Below are 19,376 nucleotides of genomic sequence, written 5' to 3'. Positions count from 1 at the left end.
TTGTTGGGGCATAAATTTATGGTAATTTCTAATCAAAAGGCACTCAATTTTTTGTTGGAACAAAGGGAAGTTCAACCTCAGTTTCAAAGGTAGCTGACTAAGTTGTTGGGGTATGATTTTGAAATTTTGTATCAGTCAAAGCTCAACAACAGGGCAGTCGATGCATTGTCCCAGAAACCTCAAGAGACAGAACTATTATCTATAGTGGCTCCTTCTCTGATTGACACCCAGAAGGTCCAGCAAGAAGTGTTAGAGGATGAAAAGTTATAACGAGTTAGGAAGAAATTAGAAGAAGACCCCATGAGCATGGCCAAATTCTCATTAGAGCAGGGAGTTCTATTATATAAAAAAATATTAGTTTTATCTTGGAAGTCCACCTATATTTCGACTTTACTAACCACCTTCCATGACTCAGTCTTTGGAGGACATTCCAGATTTTTACGAACCTACAAAAGGTTGGGGGGGAACTCTACTAGAAAGGGATGAAGGAAGACATTAAAAAGCATGTGTCTGAATGTGTGATTTGCCAGAGGAATAAAAGTGAATCAGTGACCCCTGTCGAATTACTACAACCCTTACCAATCCTCAATCGAGTTTGGGAGGATATTTCAATGGACTTTGTAGAGAGATTAACCAAGTCCCATGGGAAAGACTCACTATTGGTGGTGGTGGATCGACTAAGTAAATATGTTCATGTTATTCCCCTAACCCATCCATACATGACCAAGAAGATAGTTGAAGTATTCATTTGAGAAGTGGTGCGCCACCATGGATTTCCCTGCTCCATTGTCTCATATCGAGATAAGATCTTCATGAGTAATTTATGGGTTGAACTTTGTGCAATACATGGAGTGGCCTTGAAGAGAAGCACGGGTTTCCACCCCTAAACAGATGAGCAAACGAAGAGGGTCAACCGATACGTAAAGACATACTTCCGTTGCTTTTGTAATGAACAGCCATTCCTTAGGCTGAATACTGGTATAATACAACTTTTCATGCCTCCATAAAAATCACACTGTACATAGTGGACTTTGGTCGACCGATTCTTCCCTTGATCTCGTATGGAGATGGGAAAACATCCAATGATACCCTGGAGCAATAGCTCTTAGAATGTGATTGGGCCTTAGTGGCTTTAAAAGAACATCTGGCAGTGGCAGGAATGAATGAAGAGGAATGTTGATCAACACCGCAAAGAGGTTCAATTTGAGATTGGGGAGTGAGTGTTTCTAAAACTTTGACTCTATAGCAACGTACATTGGCACAACGAAGATGTGAGAAACTAGTTCATAGATTCTATGGACCATATAAGTTGTTGGATAAGATCGGATCAATAACTTATAAATTGGAACTATTGGCGGATGTTAAGATTCATGACATCTTCCATGCCTTTCAGTTGAAATGGTGCCTTGGCAAGGCAGCACAGGTGCAAAACCAATCACCAGACCTATTAGACGATTTCAAACTAAAAATGACACCAAAAATGATCTTGGGAGTGCACTGAAACACTGAGTTTTTGAGAGAGGAATGACTGGTTAAATGGAAGAATTACCCAGAAAGTGAAGCTACTTGGGAAGGGGTGGCTGAAATGAAGATGCAGTATCCTCACTTCCACCTTGAGGACAAGGTGACTGAAAAATCAAGGGGTATTATAAGGCCCCCAATTATAAATACTTAAAAACGTAGGGATAGGAAAGTAATAGTGGGGAAAGGAAGGACCGAGATGAAATGTAATTATTGTTAAGTAAAGGTGGGGACCAACTAGAGGAGGGGTTTAAGAAAGGGTTATGCCCATAAGTGTAGGGGCATTTTTTCTGGTAGTGAGCGAGTTGCTTGGTGGAGAGGATTTTCCAGCCCTCTTGAATGTGATGGAGGTTAGGTTATCTTTTGCTATTGTTTGCTCTCTGTTTATAAAATTTATGATCACCTTCATCTTGTAATTTTCTCTTGAAGTTCATAAATAATACATACCATAGAATTACTCTGTTCTTGGGAGAATTATTGGGAATTTCTTAGCATGTGTGAATTCCTAACAGCAAACACCTTTCAAAGGGGGGACACAAGTGAACGGTGCCATGAGGCTGAGCATAGATCTCACAGTGTGAACTTTAGGGTGAACGTGAAAAGAAAATGATATATCATATATATCTTTTTCCTCTCACTAAGTGTTCTAATAATTGAGGGTTCATTATTTAAGTAAATTAGGTTAATAAATTTATCCAAATTGTGTTAAAGTTTGCCCAATATAAGTCTCATATTTGATAGTTTAACAATGTATGATTATCATTTATTAGACAATTTAATAAATTTTAATCATCTATTGCATGCTACTAAAACATTTGACTAATTCACCTTCTATGTTGATTCTTAAGTAAGGGTATTATGTTTCTGTCAACTTAAATACCTCAATCGTAAGGGAAAAAAACATTCCTTAGAAAAAGGTCCCTTATAGGTAAATGTTGTATAAATTTAATCTTTTATTTTCTCGTTTTAATCTTATTAAAAGAAAAATAAAAGATTTAAATTTAAGATTAATTAAAACATTTTAAAACCATTTAAAACAGATTAATTGATCTTATCCTAATCGTATTTGGCTAGCATGCAATCATAACATATACATCTCATGGTATTATTAATGGGATATAACAATTATAGACTAATTAATAAAACCATATCTCATAAATATCACATTCATTAACATACATAATATAACTCTTATATTAATGTCAATGAATAACTATATAGAAGACATGTTTTTAATTAAACATTAAAACATATAATATAACATTTATATTATAATCATGCAAACTATATTGTATAATCATGCATCTACATACTTTAGGAATTAACCTAAACTTTAAATATGATATATATATATATATATTTAAATATGATGCATGATCATGCATTTTCATTAATTAAATTAATGAAAATAATAAACATGTTGGCATATAATATAACACTTATATTAAAAAAAATGTATGATATGCTTATTAAGACATGCAACCATATAATATTACATTTATATTAAATATGATGCATGAATATGTTTATCTTAAGGTGTGATGTTATGCAAAATAGACCAAATTTGGCACTTCCTAGGAAAAATTAAAACAATATAATAATAATTTAACCAAAAAAATAAAAATAAAACAAGGGGAAAAAAACTATTCTAAGTACCAATTTGGCTCGAACCTATTACTTGTTGCTTGGGGTGCCTCTGACCATCAAAGTGTTGCAACACTAATGTTTAACAATGCGACGCTAATAAGATATGAACCTCCATGCTCTCTATGTCAAAGTGCTACATTAAAACATTGCTATGCTAGATGTTAGCGCCGCAACATTTGCCTTATGTGCTGCAGCGTAAAGCATAGTTTCACAACCCTCTTCTTTACGCTCCGGCATAAATTGCCCCCTCTACTTCGATTTTCATCTGATTTCTCCGGAATTTGGCGTCTTCTTCAGCAACATTTGTGAAAACTAAAAGATAGGGACTTGTAGACTCGATTATTAAATTTAAACACCCAAAACAACGGGCCCTTATATTGATTTTATCAATATAATCAATCATCTTTAGTGTCAAATTCGAAAATATCTATTTGTAAACCCACATTTATAATGCAGTGAAACAACCTACCCTTTTCTCTAATTTTCGATTCCAAAACGAAAATTAAAGGCACAATTTGACTCTGGTACCAAATGAAGAAATCAAATTCCTCAGTGGAAGCGCGTGAATGTTGGTTTAATAACAACTCATTTTTTTCTTTAATTTCCGATTCCAAAATGAAAATTAAAGGCACGATTTGACTCTAATACCAATTGAAGAAATCAAATTCCTCAGCGAAAACGCTTGAACGTGTGTGTTTTCAAAATTCATTTTTGGAAATCATAAAAAACAAAGAAACTTATGGAAAAAAACATAAACATAAAATACATAAGCATGCTTTTACAGGGAGGAAAAGAACTTGTCTTGAAGACCTTTTTAATGTTTCCTTCTCTGCATCACGAACACTAGCATCTCACTTAAACTTCTCTGCACGAACTCCAACAAGACACCACCATCGGGTCTTCCTTGTTATTCTTTGACAAGAATCGAGATGGTGGAATCGCGATTTTGGAGAAGGGAAGAGGATTTTGAGTGTGAGAGTATTATCTAGAAGGACTCCTCCTTCCATCAATGTCACATAACCCTTCTATGAATTACACGTGAGAGGGAAGATAACTCCTCGATCTCACGTTAACTCCCTTACTAACTGCAGGGGAATTAACTTTTATATTTAATTTAATATTAAATTAAATATTACTTAACTTAATTAAATTAAATAAGACATTAATTAATCCAATTATTTGATATCAATTAATAAATATCATATATTTAATCAATGTCACATTTGAATCATATTCAAATGTATTTTCTCTCATATACTATAATTTTAATATGAATCTCATTCACATTAAACTTACCTATGGTTTTGATATAAATCTCATTCATATTAAATTTGACCTATAGTTATAATATGAATCTAATTCATATTATTTAATGTTTGAATCTTATTATTCTCCCATATAATCTATAGTTTTAGTATGAATCATATTCGTATTCATTTTAACTTATAGTTTTGTATGATTCTCATAATAATATCGAAATCTTATTCAAATATTTCTCTCTCTCATATAATAAAGTATAATTTTGAATCTTATTCAAAACTAACTTTATATTATAATGTATCTATATGCATTATATTAATTCCCTTATTTAATATGAACAATTCACCATTCAAATTAATCAAAAATAAATTGATTCTTGTTTTATCCTTAGTGAGCTAGCAACATAAATTTATGGACCTACAGATTAGAAGCATCAATGATATGAAATTAATTAGTTAAATTCTTTAACTAATTAATCAACACTCATTAAATGCATGTCACTCCACTAGAGACCTACAATTGTTCAAGAGCCGCTGTCAACACTTAAGGGAGCAATTCATCTACTTACTCTAAAGACAGGAAAGAATGAATTTCATCTTGTGTAGCTACGTTCTCAACTATCTACTTGGACAAATCCCCAAAATGGTAGGAATATTGAGTCGGTGTTATAGACAGGAGTTCATAACTCACTCAAGATTGAGGTTGAGTTATCTATGGTCATCTTATGAAATGTTAATCTTTTCAGTCAACAATGCTATAAAGTGAGGTTAATCATTTCACGGTCTAGTCTTATATAAACTCTTTATATAGGATACACCTTATCGCATGTCTCCACATGAACGATTAGGATTAAATCGTTTGTAACATTTTACAAGTTTTATAACAATTACAAAGTGGGTCATATTCGTAGTGTCACAAGGATGGGACACCCAACCTTATCCATATACTACAATCCATTTAGGTTATTACTTGAACATGATCCACTTGTATGTCAACTACATACATGTTTAAGTTGAAGGAACTCTTATACAATAGTACATCTGAGCAGAAGCGGATCTTTCCAAAGGCATTGTGACAGAATTACTACATGTACATTCAAACATATATATATATGCATCATACTGTAAAATTAATTGGAACTTCGTGTAGGAAAAAGGCAATGATCATCTATACGATTGTTTAGTAAATGCTCGGGAACTAGACAATCATTTAGATAAATGTAGGTAATCGTTTAGAAAGATGCACGCGTGTGTAAGTGATCGTGTAGTAAGTTTGAGCTATCGTATAGTTTCTCAATTTACTAAGTGATAGGCAGCATACACTTCATGAGCAAATAACCGTGATATTTACAAAATGAAAATGATTTTCATTTTATTCTTCAGTTACGAAAACTGATTGGAACTTCCCACTAACGCACGGTTACGGAGAAAACGGGGTGCACAATTATCTCATAATTGTCAAATTAAAATAATAAATATAATTATATTATATTCATTAACTTATAGCTTAATATCACATATCAATCATAGTGTTTTCTCCTCCACTAGATATAAATCATATTTATATCAAATTTCCTCCAATTAATGTATCACATACATAAAGTCAATCATATCATATATAATTAACCAGTTCAATTATATCATATATAATCGAACTCCCTCTTGTCAATTTGAACATTTCAAACTAACCCAAAAACTTATTCTCAACTTGAATCCATTGAGCTACCAAGGGGACCTTATGAACCTATGGCTCGAAGTTGACTAAGCTCTTTAGCCACGAGATCCACTATCCATTAACTGTCAGACATTCCATTAAAGACCGACAACTAAAATCTCCTTACCACAGATATATTTCCGTGTCTATCGAATATAACCAATCAACAATACGATAACCCTTCACAGATGCTCATAAGTACAGTTGAGCCAATTTATCGTTTTGCCTCTGTAGTTACATCTAACTTCTTAAGTACCATTGATCCCTCTAATGAACAATAAAACATAGTCCTACTAAGTGTGGACACCTCTTGGCCATGAAAAGCTGTGTGGCCCCACATCATTTAAGCCTCGGGATCAGCCTTTAAGGGAGCAATCTATCTACTTACCTTTGCTTGGGGAAGGAGTGAATTTCATCTTGTGTAGCTGAGTTCCCAGCTCCCAAATCAAACGAATTCCCAAAGTGGTAGGTTTGAGTCGGTGACTTGACCACTCGCAACCATGCAAATCAAAGGACTGCCCTCAAAGGCAGGAGTTCCCAACTTACTCACGATTTAGGTCATGTTACCTATGGTCATCCTAGTGAAGTGAAGTCTCTGTCATGAACGGCGTTATATAACGAGACGTTTACACTTCGCGGTCAGGTCTTATACAAATTCTTTGTATAGGACGCCTCCGCTCTCATGTCCCCACACGATCAGGATCAAACCATCTGTAGTAAGTCACAACAATTGTAACTATTCTACAAAGCGGGCCGCATCCGTAGCGTTACAAGGATAAGGTTTCCCTCTTATATCTATATACTACAGACCATTTTGGTTATCACTTAAGACGTGATCCACTTGTATGTCACCACATACATGGTTAACTTACATAATGGCAACCAGGGATTTTAGTTTATTGGTTTGTGGTAAAGCAAATAAAGCATCCTGTCACACCCCGTTTCAAATTTCCTTTCTAACCTAGAACGAAGCGTGAAGACGTTAAATATCACTTCTCTCTATGACATCTAATGTCCCAACTCTTAACATATCATATACTAAAGATCAAACCCAGACATCCAAACCCATTTTAAAAAATAATCTATGTTCATTGACAGAGTTTAGGAATTTGATTTAGTTTAAATCACAATACTGTTTAAAGAGATTTACAGACCAACAGTAAGGATTATTTTGAACAAAACCTCCCATGACATGTAACTCACAAGTTCTAGCTGTTATGGAATACTTTCAAATATATGCACAAACAATACAATAGATGTTTAACAACACTAGTGGCGTTTGACGGCTCAGCAGGCACCAGGAACTTATCACTACCTAGGGGTGGGGAAAAACATAAAACATGGAAAGCATGAACTAAAGCCCAGTGAGTGGTAGTTTAATATAAACATAAGCTATTGCTTTCTAAATCAACAATAAAGTTTATCAAATCATTCAGTAAACCATTGGACAAAGTAGAAAAGATTCAACAATATCTCAAACACATGCTAGTAAAAAAAAGTAGCATGATCAACTCTCATAAGCACATAATAAAATATTTAGTCGTTATCAGAAAACCACACCAACTCTGTACCCAAATACTCGTTTACAATGACAGGTTACTCTAGACAAAGAATGCCCTCCGCGGTGTAAACTAAATCACAAGGTCATACGTTCACGCAGAGCTGCTTCAAGACTAAGCATAAATACACACCACAGGCTCAGGTTACTCTGGACTCCCCGGTATACTCTAGCCACATTTGACCCTAGTGGTAGCCTCCTAATAGCCTAGGTAGCACTATAGGCACAGGTTCCTTTGGACTTCCCAGTATACTCTGGCCACATCTGACCCCGGAGCCCCCTGATCGCCTGAGCCATGCCACTGAAACACATTCAAGTAGCACGGAAAAATAACCATCTCTCGGGTACAAGAATTAGTAGTTTGAATCCACTTTCACAAACATTCAGCATTTTTAAATTCAACATCAAGAGGTTTTCATATAAAACCATACAAGTCACAATTGTGTGAACTCTGATTCCAAACTACATTGTCATAAATCAAGCTTATATAAACTAATGAGAATTCATAAATCATGATTTAAACATTTTTGAAATATTAGTCATGTAAAACAGATCATGTCATCACATTTCATAACTCATAGCATACTATCATATATAATTACTTTCTATATCAAAACATTCGAAAATAAACCACCCACTGTTAATCGGCTCCTCCTCATAATTTCGGTTTCTCCATCTTCTGTTTATCTTGAAATTATATTGATAATCCCCTAGTTATCCTTCACATGACCATAATCCAATTATTTGAAAATTAATCTTCAAGTATAACCAATTTCACTTAAACTTTTTCCAACTCCCGAATTTGATTTAAGGTAGAGTTTTATTTATAATTTGGTCCTTCAATTGCTCTAAAATTAACTCACGACCTTAAAATTAATCTTCAATGGGAACTAATTCTATTCCAATTTTCCTTAATTTTTCTCATTAATCCTAATTAGGGTTTATTTAAATTAACCTCTTAATCAACTTCAAAGTTGACTTAGGATCCAATTTTCTTCTAATTTCAGGTTTAAGGTATCATAACAATACCAATTGGATCCCTAATTATGCTTGTGAACACCTTAATTAACCTAAAATTGATTTTTCAAATTTTAATGACGGACAATAGATGACAGACAGGAGTCAAACAACAAAGTCAACTCTTTCTTCAACCTCCAGCCCAGAAATTTCCAGATTTGGCCTCTGTTTTTCCAGTGAGCGTTTCAGACTTAAATTCATCATTTTTCGGCCATTTAAAGCTTAATTAGCCTATAAAAAAACTTTTATCCATCCTCTTAATTAACTTACCTCAAATTTTGGATGTCCGAATTGCCCTATAACTCCCGGAATCGACCAATCTTTCCACGGTGCCCCTGTTTTTTTGGTGAAAAGTTGCAGAACTTTTAGAGCTAAAAATCAGAAATTTCAACCAATAAATATCAAATTAAAGACCATAGAACTCTAGCAGAACCTTATAAGTAACTTACCTTTAATTTTGGAGCTTTGAATTAGCCTCTAACTCCACGAATTCGCTAAAAACCCGAGCATCCTCTGTTTTCGCGATAACTCTAGCGCCACTGTTTTTCTTCGCTTTCCTTACTTCTTCAGCCAAATTTATTCAAATCAAGCCTGGTTTACTTTATCTTTAATTCTGTTGCATTTTGCCTGGTTTTCCTTCACAAGAACGGCCCTAATTCTGAAATAACTTTTTCCTCTTCTTCGGTCGGCCAAACTCAAAAAATTCGAAATTCCCTTTTTTTCTTCGTTTTCCAGCTTCAATTTCCGGTTTAACACGTGCCCACATGATTAATCCTTAACCTAAAAACCATCTAATAAGAAATTTCAATAGAAAACACCATAATTTTTCTAAAATCTCTCAAATTCTCTCTTTTCCTCTTCCTCTCTATTCTCATCATGTTTTTTTTCCTTAATTTCCTTTAATTTTCAGTTAGTTTTGCCCAATAAGTCTTAAAGCCAAATTTACCTTTAAACCTAAAAAATTACAAAAATTTAACCACTTTTTAAATTGTTGTCTTTTTTTACTTTGACTTTGACCATTTGATCGTTGACTTTGATCTATCCCGAGCATGCCAACCTCATCCTTGAATGTCCTTTACATGCTCAACTTGTTCGTTACTTTCTCTTCCTAAATGAAATAGACGTCAGTCTAAATCTTTTTATTTTTTAATTATAAATCTTAACAAGAGATTCACATCAAAGTTTATCTCAGGTCCCCGAGTTCAATCTCAACTATGTATTTCCTAATATTTCAAAAAATAGTAGAAGAAGAGAGAGCTTAGTAAATATCATATATTATGCATCACAAGGGTTCGTACAAAACTGTGTTTATAAACTACTAGACACAAGACTTTAGAACATCATCCCCAATATAAGTTACACAAAATAACATTGGATCTTTCTTTAGTGGATTATTGCATATATAAAATAATAAAGCATTATATCAAATAACATATACCTACGAGGCTTTAGAGAATACATCTCGAGCATACATCCCAACAAGGGTATTATATACAATGAGTTTGTATAAGTTTGGACTGTGAAATCATTCAAATTAATATTTCATAGGGTAACCATATGTAACTCGATCTTAATCCTGAGTGAGTTTATGAACTTTTATCCATGAGGGCTTGTCCTTTTATTTGTATGGGTAAGAGTGGCCCGAATCGCCATCTCAATAATTCTACCGTTTTGTGGACGAAATTAAGTAAGGAGTTGGAAACATAGGGTTTGGTTTATGGTAGAACCATAAATAGATAGTTTATTAGAGATATCAGCGATACTTAAGGAGTAAGAGGGGGTAAAAACGATAATTTGACTCAGTTGTAATTTCAAACAACTGGTGAATGATCGACTTATTTGTAATCGTTAAATCCATGGGCGCAACATGTTCTACGGTGCTAAGAGTACAATTATGAGTCTTTAGTGGAGTGACTCATAGTTAATGAATGTTGGTTCATTTAAATAAAAAAATTAATTAATATTGGATCATTGGAGCTTATGATTTGTATGTCCATTAGATCGCCCTACTAGCTCACAACGGGTAAACAAGAATAATAGTTTTGAAAATTTGTTAATTGTTCAAATTAATTAAGGAAATAATATTAATTGTATATGATACAATTAATAGAATGTATATAGATACATTATAATATATAGAGTTGTTTTTAAATATAGAAAAATGAATTAAAATATTTACAAAATATAGTAAAATTTTAGAATTATCAATGATAGACGTCTATCATTAATAGTTCTAAAATTTTGCTACATCTTGTAAATATTTTCAACAGTTTTACCATTTGAAATAATTTCCCTTATTATTGATTAATATAATTCATTATTTTTAATCACCAAATTTTATATTTATTTTTTCAAACTGATCTTGATTATTTTATTAATTAATACATCATAATTATATAAATTTATCAAATTGATACATCAAATTATGTAATCAGGTAACTTTAATTATAAAATACATATTTTACAAATACTTGTAATTAATAATTTAATTAATATTATTATTTGATAGTTAAATAATTAATTTGACTCAAAATTTAATTAATATCAATCAATTTATCAAAATTTTATCAAGATGTCCATGATTAATTTTTTAAACTAAATACAAAGTTAATTTGTTACCATAAAATTATAATAACTCGTATACAAACAAACACAGTTATCTTTGATTCCCAACAATCTTATTTTCACATTTTTTGATTCCTAGATATTCTTGATTATTAGACATCTTTAAAACCTTAAATCAAACGGTTTCCTAGGAATTTTCTAAATTTAAAAATAAGTAGAAAGCCATAAAAAAAAAAAAAAAAAAAAAATCAAGAAGCCGGAAAAAAGGGTAAATTTGGAAGGAAAAAAATTGAATATGGAATTGGATTATATTATTATATTTCAAAGTCATGCCTGCAATTTTCCTATCAATTTTCTTTTTTTTTAAAAAAAAAACAAAACTTACTAGATGACAAGATGTTTAAGATCTAAATTAAGGGCCAACAAGAAAATGATAGATTTTAACTTTTCATTTGTAAAAATAGCAAATCAACATTTCATTCGTAAAAATAGCAAAACAAATTAAAAATAAAAAAATAAACGAATTTATATAAGTCTAAACTATCCCAACCATACAGATGAGATTGCAATTGACTAATTAAGAAATATTCGTAATTACACTGTAATTAAAACAAACATCTAAAGACTATCGGTTGGCCATACTCGCACTGACCTCTTCTCCAACGAAGTTGTCGCCATTTTCCTATAAAAAATTGGCTTCTCCACTAAGAGTGGTGAAACATCCAACTTGAATTTTGTCTTCATCCCTTACTCCGTCCGGTGTGGCTCCCTCTCCTTCCACCATACTTCACCATCAGCTTTGACTTTAACTCCTTCTCCACCGGTTTCATTTATTGTTTATTCGAAATCACTAGTGATCACTTCAGTTCCATATTCTTCTATCTCAACTCTTCCGACACAGGCTTCGTCACCGACCTCAACTCCTAACAATGGTGCTGTCATGAGTAGAATCACTGTCTCAGAATCTATTATCACAACCATCATTCTCTCCATCCTGCTACTTTAATGCGATTAGTCTGTCTTCACTCTCCGCTCTCAAATTTTCAAACTAATTAAAAGGTCTAATATTTGATTATATAAAATTTTCAAACCAATTAAAAGATAAAAATGCATAAATATAAAATAAGTTTAAAAAATCAAAACAAATAAATAAAATGATATTGGAAAAAAATTGGTTTAATTTTGATATCTGAACAAAAAAACTAACAATATGATTTGATGATTTAAAATGGGAAAAATATTTTAGGAGAAAATAAATATGTATGATAAAAGAAACATGCAAAGAAAAAAATTAGTTGCACCGTAATTCGGATGAAGGTTTTGTAGTTATAAAAAGTCTTTTGAAAGTTTTTTTGTGATACTTCCGTTGAGATATTTACGTTCTACAAAAACACGGTAGATAGTCTCCAAACTACACCCAACAAATACAATAAACTTAAAAACAAATGCACTACAATTGAAAATCAATTAACCAAACAATCTAAATCGCTCTTGAACTTCCCAAAATTCGGTAACAATACTTTTTCTTTATCTAGACCCAAAATATCAGTTTAGAAAGTGAGAGATTGACGGATAAAAACTTTATCTAAATAATTGCTTTTATGAAGAAAGAAACCGATTTAGATTGAAATATGAAAATCCCAATTAAAAATCATCCGCTGAAATTACTAATTAATTATTATATGGTGTTAATGTCAATCGTGGAGATCTCATGAAAATAAGAGAAACAAACAATATTTGAGATGGTACATCATTCCTTGATTGAATCTTTCAAGACCCTAAGACAAACTAGTTAATACCAACACCGTTTATATGCTTGGTCTACCTTTTTCACAATGGCTCGATAGGAATCACTTTGAAAAGAAAGACTTTGCAACTTGAGCTCTTGGCTGATGGTTGATTAAGTCGAGCATTTCATCTATGCACAAGTGAATTTGATCAATTAAGTCAAGCCTTCAAAGTAGACTTGCTTGTCCATTGATAACAAAAAATAAAATCAGAAAAAAAAAATGAAAACGAAAAAAAAAGTGTTTGAAGCAACATAAACTTCAATAAATTGGAAATCACAATAGTGGTTGTTTTCATTTCACTCACCTTTGAACAAAGCTCTTAATGGTTGAATAGCTATAACAAGAAAGCGTTCAAGGGCTACGTGTTGTAATAATTCATGTTTGAAACAAGAGGACAATAAATATAATGTTTAGAATAATTTAACATTCGTGAATCTTGATTAAGATTAATAGAAAGTATGATAAAAATAACAAATCTCATTTAGAATAATTACTATAATATGATATTTTAAATTTCGAAATAAGATTTGAAAATTAGTTGATGTACAAGAATTGAAAATTCAAAACAACTATTAAATCACAAGATTTAGGGCAAATTATCCGCTTGATGATCTTAGTTGACGATGAAAGTTTGTTGGAATAATATAGTTAAACAATTAATTACATTTTTATTAATAAAGATGTCAAATTACTTACACTATAATTAAAATGGACGATGAAGGTATTTTAGGATTTTAGAAAATTGGACTTACATGACATTCATACGCTTTGCTATAATTCAAAAAGATTTTTCAAATGATAGTATAATTATTACTATATATTTGATCATTTCTTAAATTAATTAATACATATGATCCAAATGGATAAAGGCCTAAAGTTTAGACATGTAAATTAATATTTTCAAAAAATAATAAAGAATGAAACAAATGATATTCGCCAGTCGCCCCTAAAACGAAAAAGGTATAGGGGAAGAAAAGGGAAAGCATTAAATGTGAACGTGAGGCCGATCTAGCATATTATTGGTCAATTAGTAGTGCCACGGATCGCGATCCGACCTTCAACAAATATCCGCCGTTCGATTGCTACCTTATCTACGGCCCAAACAAAATCTCCAGAAAGTTTCAAGAAGCGTCCTTTCTTTTCAAGTTCCCGCCATTCATAATTTGGCCTCTATATAAGAAACCCCAAAACCAAATTCTTTCGCATCGCAGTTTCTAAATTCCCAAGCTCAAGCAAAACCAAATTCCCTCTCTTCCAAAAAATCCCTGAAATCGTCGTCTCTAATGGCCCGAACTAAGCAAACCGCTAGGAAATCAACCGGAGGAAAGGCTCCGAGGAAGCAGCTGGCCACCAAGGCCGCCAGGAAATCAGCTCCGGCGACCGGCGGAGTGAAGAAGCCCCACAGGTTCAGGCCAGGGACTGTCGCATTGAGAGAAATCCGCAAGTATCAGAAGAGTACGGAACTTCTCATCAGGAAACTTCCTTTCCAGAGATTGGTGAGAGAAATTGCTCAAGATTTCAAGACTGACCTTCGCTTCCAGAGTAGCGCCGTTTCGGCCCTTCAGGAGGCGGCCGAGGCTTACCTCGTTGGGCTCTTCGAAGATACCAATCTTTGTGCCATTCATGCCAAGAGGGTCACCATTATGCCTAAGGATATCCAGCTCGCTAGAAGAATTAGGGGTGAGAGGGCTTAGGTTTAGAGGTTGATTGTATTTGCCTCTAGTTTTAGAGTTCTATATATTACTGCACGGATCTGGTTCTAAAAGATCGAGTTCTTAATCTTGTTTGCTACTTGTTGATGAAGTCACTCTGTAAAATTTCTTAAGTTTAATGGTTAACTGAAGAAACAATATTGAGATTTCAGCGTTTGTTGTTTTGAATTCGTTGTCTGAAATTAAAGCATATGCACTCTGTTTGAAACGGCACACACTGTGATTTTGTATACATACACAAGCGCTAAAATTATATAAGAAGAACAATTCTGTACTCAACAATACCTAAGAATTTCGTTCTTTATGGGATTCTGCAACATCTAATTTCTCTGTTCAAATATGGAACAAGAATTAAAGCAAACCAAAATCATTCAGTTGCTTGATAGGGTAAAATCATGAAATCTGAAGGAAAGTTCACCAGCGGTGTCTCGTTCTGTTCTGATAGACGACTCATCTCTACTTGCGCTTCTACTTTCACTGAACGCGTCCGCTGGCAATGGCTGTATTTGGTTATCATTTGGTTGGCGAGCCAACTGAAACTCAGGAGGCAAAGCCAGTCGTGCCGGAGCAGCTGGTTGCGATGATGTCGTCGGTCTTTGCCTAATTGGGGCGGCGCTGATTAGAGAAGCTAACAATTCCGTGTCCCATAAGAAGACGTGCAAAAAGATTGGGACCTTGGCGTGCCTATGCAACGACAGCTTCTGGCTGAGTGAAACTGTGTCGAAGCATCGAATTGCACCTGTAGAAGATACTATCCATGGGAGAACCTTTTGATTGGAAACTCTAGAGATTATTAGCAACTTTGATGCATTTTCAGCTTCCTTGTACAGATGGTTCAGCCCTGATCTTGAAGAAGGCGCATTGTCATCTTCATCCACGGCTGAAACATAGATGAAACCCTGCCATTTAACCAACAATTCAAGAAACTTTTAAAATCCACTTGTGATACCAATTAATTAAGTTGATGGTGAGTTATCGAGTTGAATTACCTCTTCCGTGCGGCCAATGGAAAACCCCAGCTTTGAATCTCCTTCTTTTAGCTTGATTTCAATAGGAAGCTCTCCTCCAAGAGGAGAATACCATAGACGAACAGATCGAACCACACCGATATCAACCCCATGGTAATCTTCAAAACCGTAGAGACTGGCATTGGTGAGATTGGACAAATCAGACAAGGAACCAGCACTCACAGTGGAAGAAGCTGTATCTCCAGATATCTAGAAGTTGAGTAGAAAGGAAGGTGTTAATTTGAAAGAATGGTGTTGTGATTGATAAAATGGATATGCAAATGCAAATGCACCTTTGTTAAGAGGGATTCAGTCTGGATATTCATGAAGACAATGGGGACGCCAGTGGCTTGAGCAGAATTGAGCCAAGCATTGGCTCTGGCAAGAGTGTCTTCCAAGTCATTGTAGCGAGTGGCAACTTCATTTGCAGCTTTTGGGAGAAGAAGAATGGAAAGAAAAGAGCTGGAATACGGAACAGACAGCGATTCGTGCATTCTTCTTTCCCACTGGTATGTTACATATCCATCTTGAAGCCTTGTTCTTTCCAATGCACTCACCATTCTATCACCCCGAGATGCTGCAATTTTCACATCACCCACTTTCTTATAGTTAACATTTAATTTTTACATCTCACACATTCAGTACCAAAACAATCTCTCTAAAATCCTAAATTCTACAACTAATCTAGTAATACCGTAAATTTTCATCCATAAATTGCATTAGCTATATAATTTAAAGAAGAAAAAGGAATCAGTCGTTAGATTGAATTAACGGATTTACTATTTCTAGTTTCATTCGAGTCTACTAACCATAAGTAATTAAGAAAACGCAGAATTTCTCAAAATTATATACGAACGGACTATTTTGGATGAAAAGAATAAAGATGATGAAAGAAATTCTTTTTTCAACAAAACCAGAACAGAAAAAAGAAGAAAAAAATAAAAAAGAATCAAAGGGAAATAAGGTGATTTTTATGTTACACGTGTGAAGCATAAAAGAAAAGTCAAAAAACACGGCGCGGACCTTGAAGGTCGAAGCATTCGGACTCGGTGCGATCCATGAAACCGACGACGTAGTTCGGGTCAGTGATCGAACGGAGAACGTATTGCTTTTTTCCGGCGGAGTCGTTGGGGACAATACAGGCCTGCAACTCCGAGAAGTCGTCTCGGCCACGGCGGACCCGAACCAGGATGGAAGTCTGCTTATCCTTGAAGGAACTGTGTAGAACCCTTTGGATTCCGGAGCGGCCGTTCTTGAAAGGGGATCTGACGCAGAGAGACGAGCCGATGGTTAGCTCCTCCACTATGTCGCCAGTCTGAAGCATGTCGCCGGTCCACTCGTCGGCGCGTGAGCTTCCTTTGAGGCATTCGATGGACAAAACCATGAGCCTGGTGCTGGGGGATTCGGAAGTTGCCTGAATTCGGTCCATGGGCATCTTAGGAAGGAAGGAAGAAGAAGAATTAGAGAAATTTTAAAAGGGAAGACGAAAAAGAAATATTGGTGAGATTATGAGATATGAAATGAAAACTTTCGATCGGCACGACTCTAGAGAAATATAAGAAACAGAGGCCGATCCTTTCGTGTTTCAGTGTTCACAAGTCAATATTTTGAACTTTTTGTAACCAAATTAAAAATTTCAACCAATTTCTTCCAACTGGTTGAATAAAAATCCAGATAATTGCAAATTCTGTACTTCAAATTTCATTTGATAACGATTTTCAAAAACTAATTTGTGGTTTTGAAATTTAACTAAAAATTTATTTTTTTAGGAAAAATGAAACTACCACAAAAAGATCGAACATAATCAAGATTTTAAATATCCATGTCTAATGAAAATATAAAGGTCATAATTTTATGTAAATATCAATAACGATAGAAAATTTGATAAATTTGAAAATTTTTTGAAATTCGATAGAAATTGTTATATTAGTTAATAAAACTTTGATTGTGGCCGAATTAATCTATAATTGACCTTTTTTTTTAATCAAGACAACATTTAGATATATATTATAAATATCTGTATAAGTGTCAATGCTAAAATAGAAATTAAAAAAAGGAAAAAAATAATAACAAAATAATATCAAATATTGAAAATTAATTACAAAATTAAAGGATAAGAAATATTTGCATATAAAATAGTTTATTATTTTTTTTTATAAAGTGGAGTGGATAAAAAATAAAAAAAATCATAACATTAAACTAATATAACATAATAAGAATTAAAAAAAAATAAAATTAAATATAAGAGGGATATTAAAAAATATAATATTAAACCTAACACAACATAATGAAAAAAAAGCAAGAAAAAGAAAACTCTACAAGTAGATGAAGCTTCACAGAAAATGAGAGAAATATTAAAATTCAATACTGTATTTAATGAAAAGTATTTAAATGAAAATATGTTGTTTCTTGAAAATAAAGATTTTGTATAGTAAAAAAGAAAAAAAAAAACTTTCATCGAGCTCGAATAAGCAATTGCTAAAAAAATAAAAAAGAAAAAAGAAAAATAATAAAGAAAAATCTTGAGATTTTGGGAATATCGAAATAACGACAAAAATTTCTAAAATTTGAGAACAATTGAAATTTTGAACAATGGAGAAAACAAACCTAATTTTTAAGAAAAAATCTAAAAACAAAAATAATTTTAGGCCTAAAAATAATTTTTATAGTTTTCAACTCTTTAACTTGAATTTTGAAAATATTTATAGAAAGCATGTAATGAAAAAAAAACACATCAAAGTAGTAATTAGAAATTAAAGTTCCTAAGGAAAAAAAAAGTAATTTATAAGTTTAATTACTACAAAACAAAAAGAAAAAGGTCACATTTTGTAACATCCTGGGTCCAGGATTCGAAATCCAGATTCGATCCCTAATGGCTCCGGCATTCCCCTACATCCCCTGTGACCTGCCTACATTATCCTCCCTTCCCTTGAATGCCTTTTAGAAGTGAAAGTTTTCCACACAAACCAACACAGGTCATTTCAGCATGATTTGAGCCACAAAAAAAAAAAAAAAAAAAGAAAAAAAAGTGCACCTTGTTGGTATAGGTAGTAACTTTCAATTCTTTTAAGCCTTTTTTAACCATATTTTCATATCCTCAGGATCCCTCTCATTCAGATATGATACCAGTTCATTCATGTACCCTTCATGAACTCGGGTCATTATAAGCCCACCAGCTTTTGCTTAGTTCGTCCCCGGACCACATCTTACTGGGAGAGGTTCCTCTCTGATACCATTTGTAACGTCCCAAGCCTAGGATTCAGAATCCAAATTCGGCCCTTGATGGACCGGGTATTCCCTTGCATCTTCTGCGACCTGGCTACGTCATCCTCCCTTGCCTTGAATGCTTTTTAGAAGTGAAAGTTTTCCACACAAACCAACATAGGTCCTTTCAGCATGCTTTGAGCCACTGAAAAGGAAAGTGCACCTTGTTGGTATAGGTAGTAACTTTAAATTATTTTAAGCCTTTCTTAACCATACTTTTAGGTCCTTTCAGCATGATTTGAGCTAAAAAAAAAAAAAAAAAAAAAAAAAAACGCACCTTGTTGGTATAGGTGGTAACTTTCAATTCTTTTAAGCCTTTTTT

The 19,376-nt window shown here is 33.4% G+C and overlaps 2 protein-coding genes across 2 annotated transcripts; one reads left to right on the top strand and one right to left on the bottom strand.

The window, feature by feature from the left end:
- The first annotated feature begins 14,248 nt into the window (after window positions 1-14,248).
- Window positions 14,249-14,934, top strand: LOC120088426 (histone H3.2). Its single transcript, XM_039045708.2, has one exon. It carries the CDS (start codon window positions 14,355-14,357, stop codon window positions 14,763-14,765), a length of 411 nt encoding a protein of 136 aa, XP_038901636.1. The 5' UTR covers window positions 14,249-14,354; the 3' UTR covers window positions 14,766-14,934.
- On the bottom strand, window positions 14,276-17,491 carry LOC150033098 (uncharacterized). The gene is made up of 4 exons (XM_090305513.1): window positions 16,814-17,491; window positions 16,084-16,367; window positions 15,773-16,000; window positions 14,276-15,682 (listed from the first exon to the last, which is right to left on the bottom strand). The coding sequence occupies exons 1-4, from the start codon at window positions 17,223-17,225 to the stop codon at window positions 15,155-15,157; spliced, it is 1,452 nt and encodes a 483-aa protein (XP_090161639.1). The 5' UTR covers window positions 17,226-17,491; the 3' UTR covers window positions 14,276-15,154.
- Window positions 17,492-19,376: the final 1,885 nt, after the last annotated feature.

This window comes from Benincasa hispida, chromosome 10 (genome assembly GCF_027475165.1).
Source record: "Benincasa hispida cultivar pf3 chromosome 10, pf3_genome.v1.1, whole genome shotgun sequence".
Classification (NCBI taxonomy): Eukaryota; Viridiplantae; Streptophyta; class Magnoliopsida; order Cucurbitales; family Cucurbitaceae; genus Benincasa; species Benincasa hispida.
The sequence above is the reverse complement of the archived record's forward strand: the minus strand, read 5'-3'. Positions and strand labels throughout refer to the sequence as shown.

What these genes read in the sequence shown, in the direction of transcription:
- LOC120088426 (XM_039045708.2), top strand. Translation starts at nt 14,355, where the DNA reads ATGGCCCGAACTAAGCAAACCGCTAGGAAATCAACCGGAGGAAAGGCT.
- LOC150033098 (XM_090305513.1), bottom strand. Translation starts at nt 17,225, where the DNA reads ATGCCCATGGACCGAATTCAGGCAACTTCCGAATCCCCCAGCACCAGG. An exon ending in CGAATGCTTCGACCTTCAAG is followed by an intron (nt 16,368 to 16,813) that starts GTCCGCGCCGTG and finishes TGAAAATTGCAG; the next exon opens with CATCTCGGGGTGATAGAATG. An exon ending in CCATTGGCCGCACGGAAGAG is followed by an intron (nt 15,683 to 15,772) that starts GTAATTCAACTC and finishes GTTAAATGGCAG; the next exon opens with GGTTTCATCTATGTTTCAGC.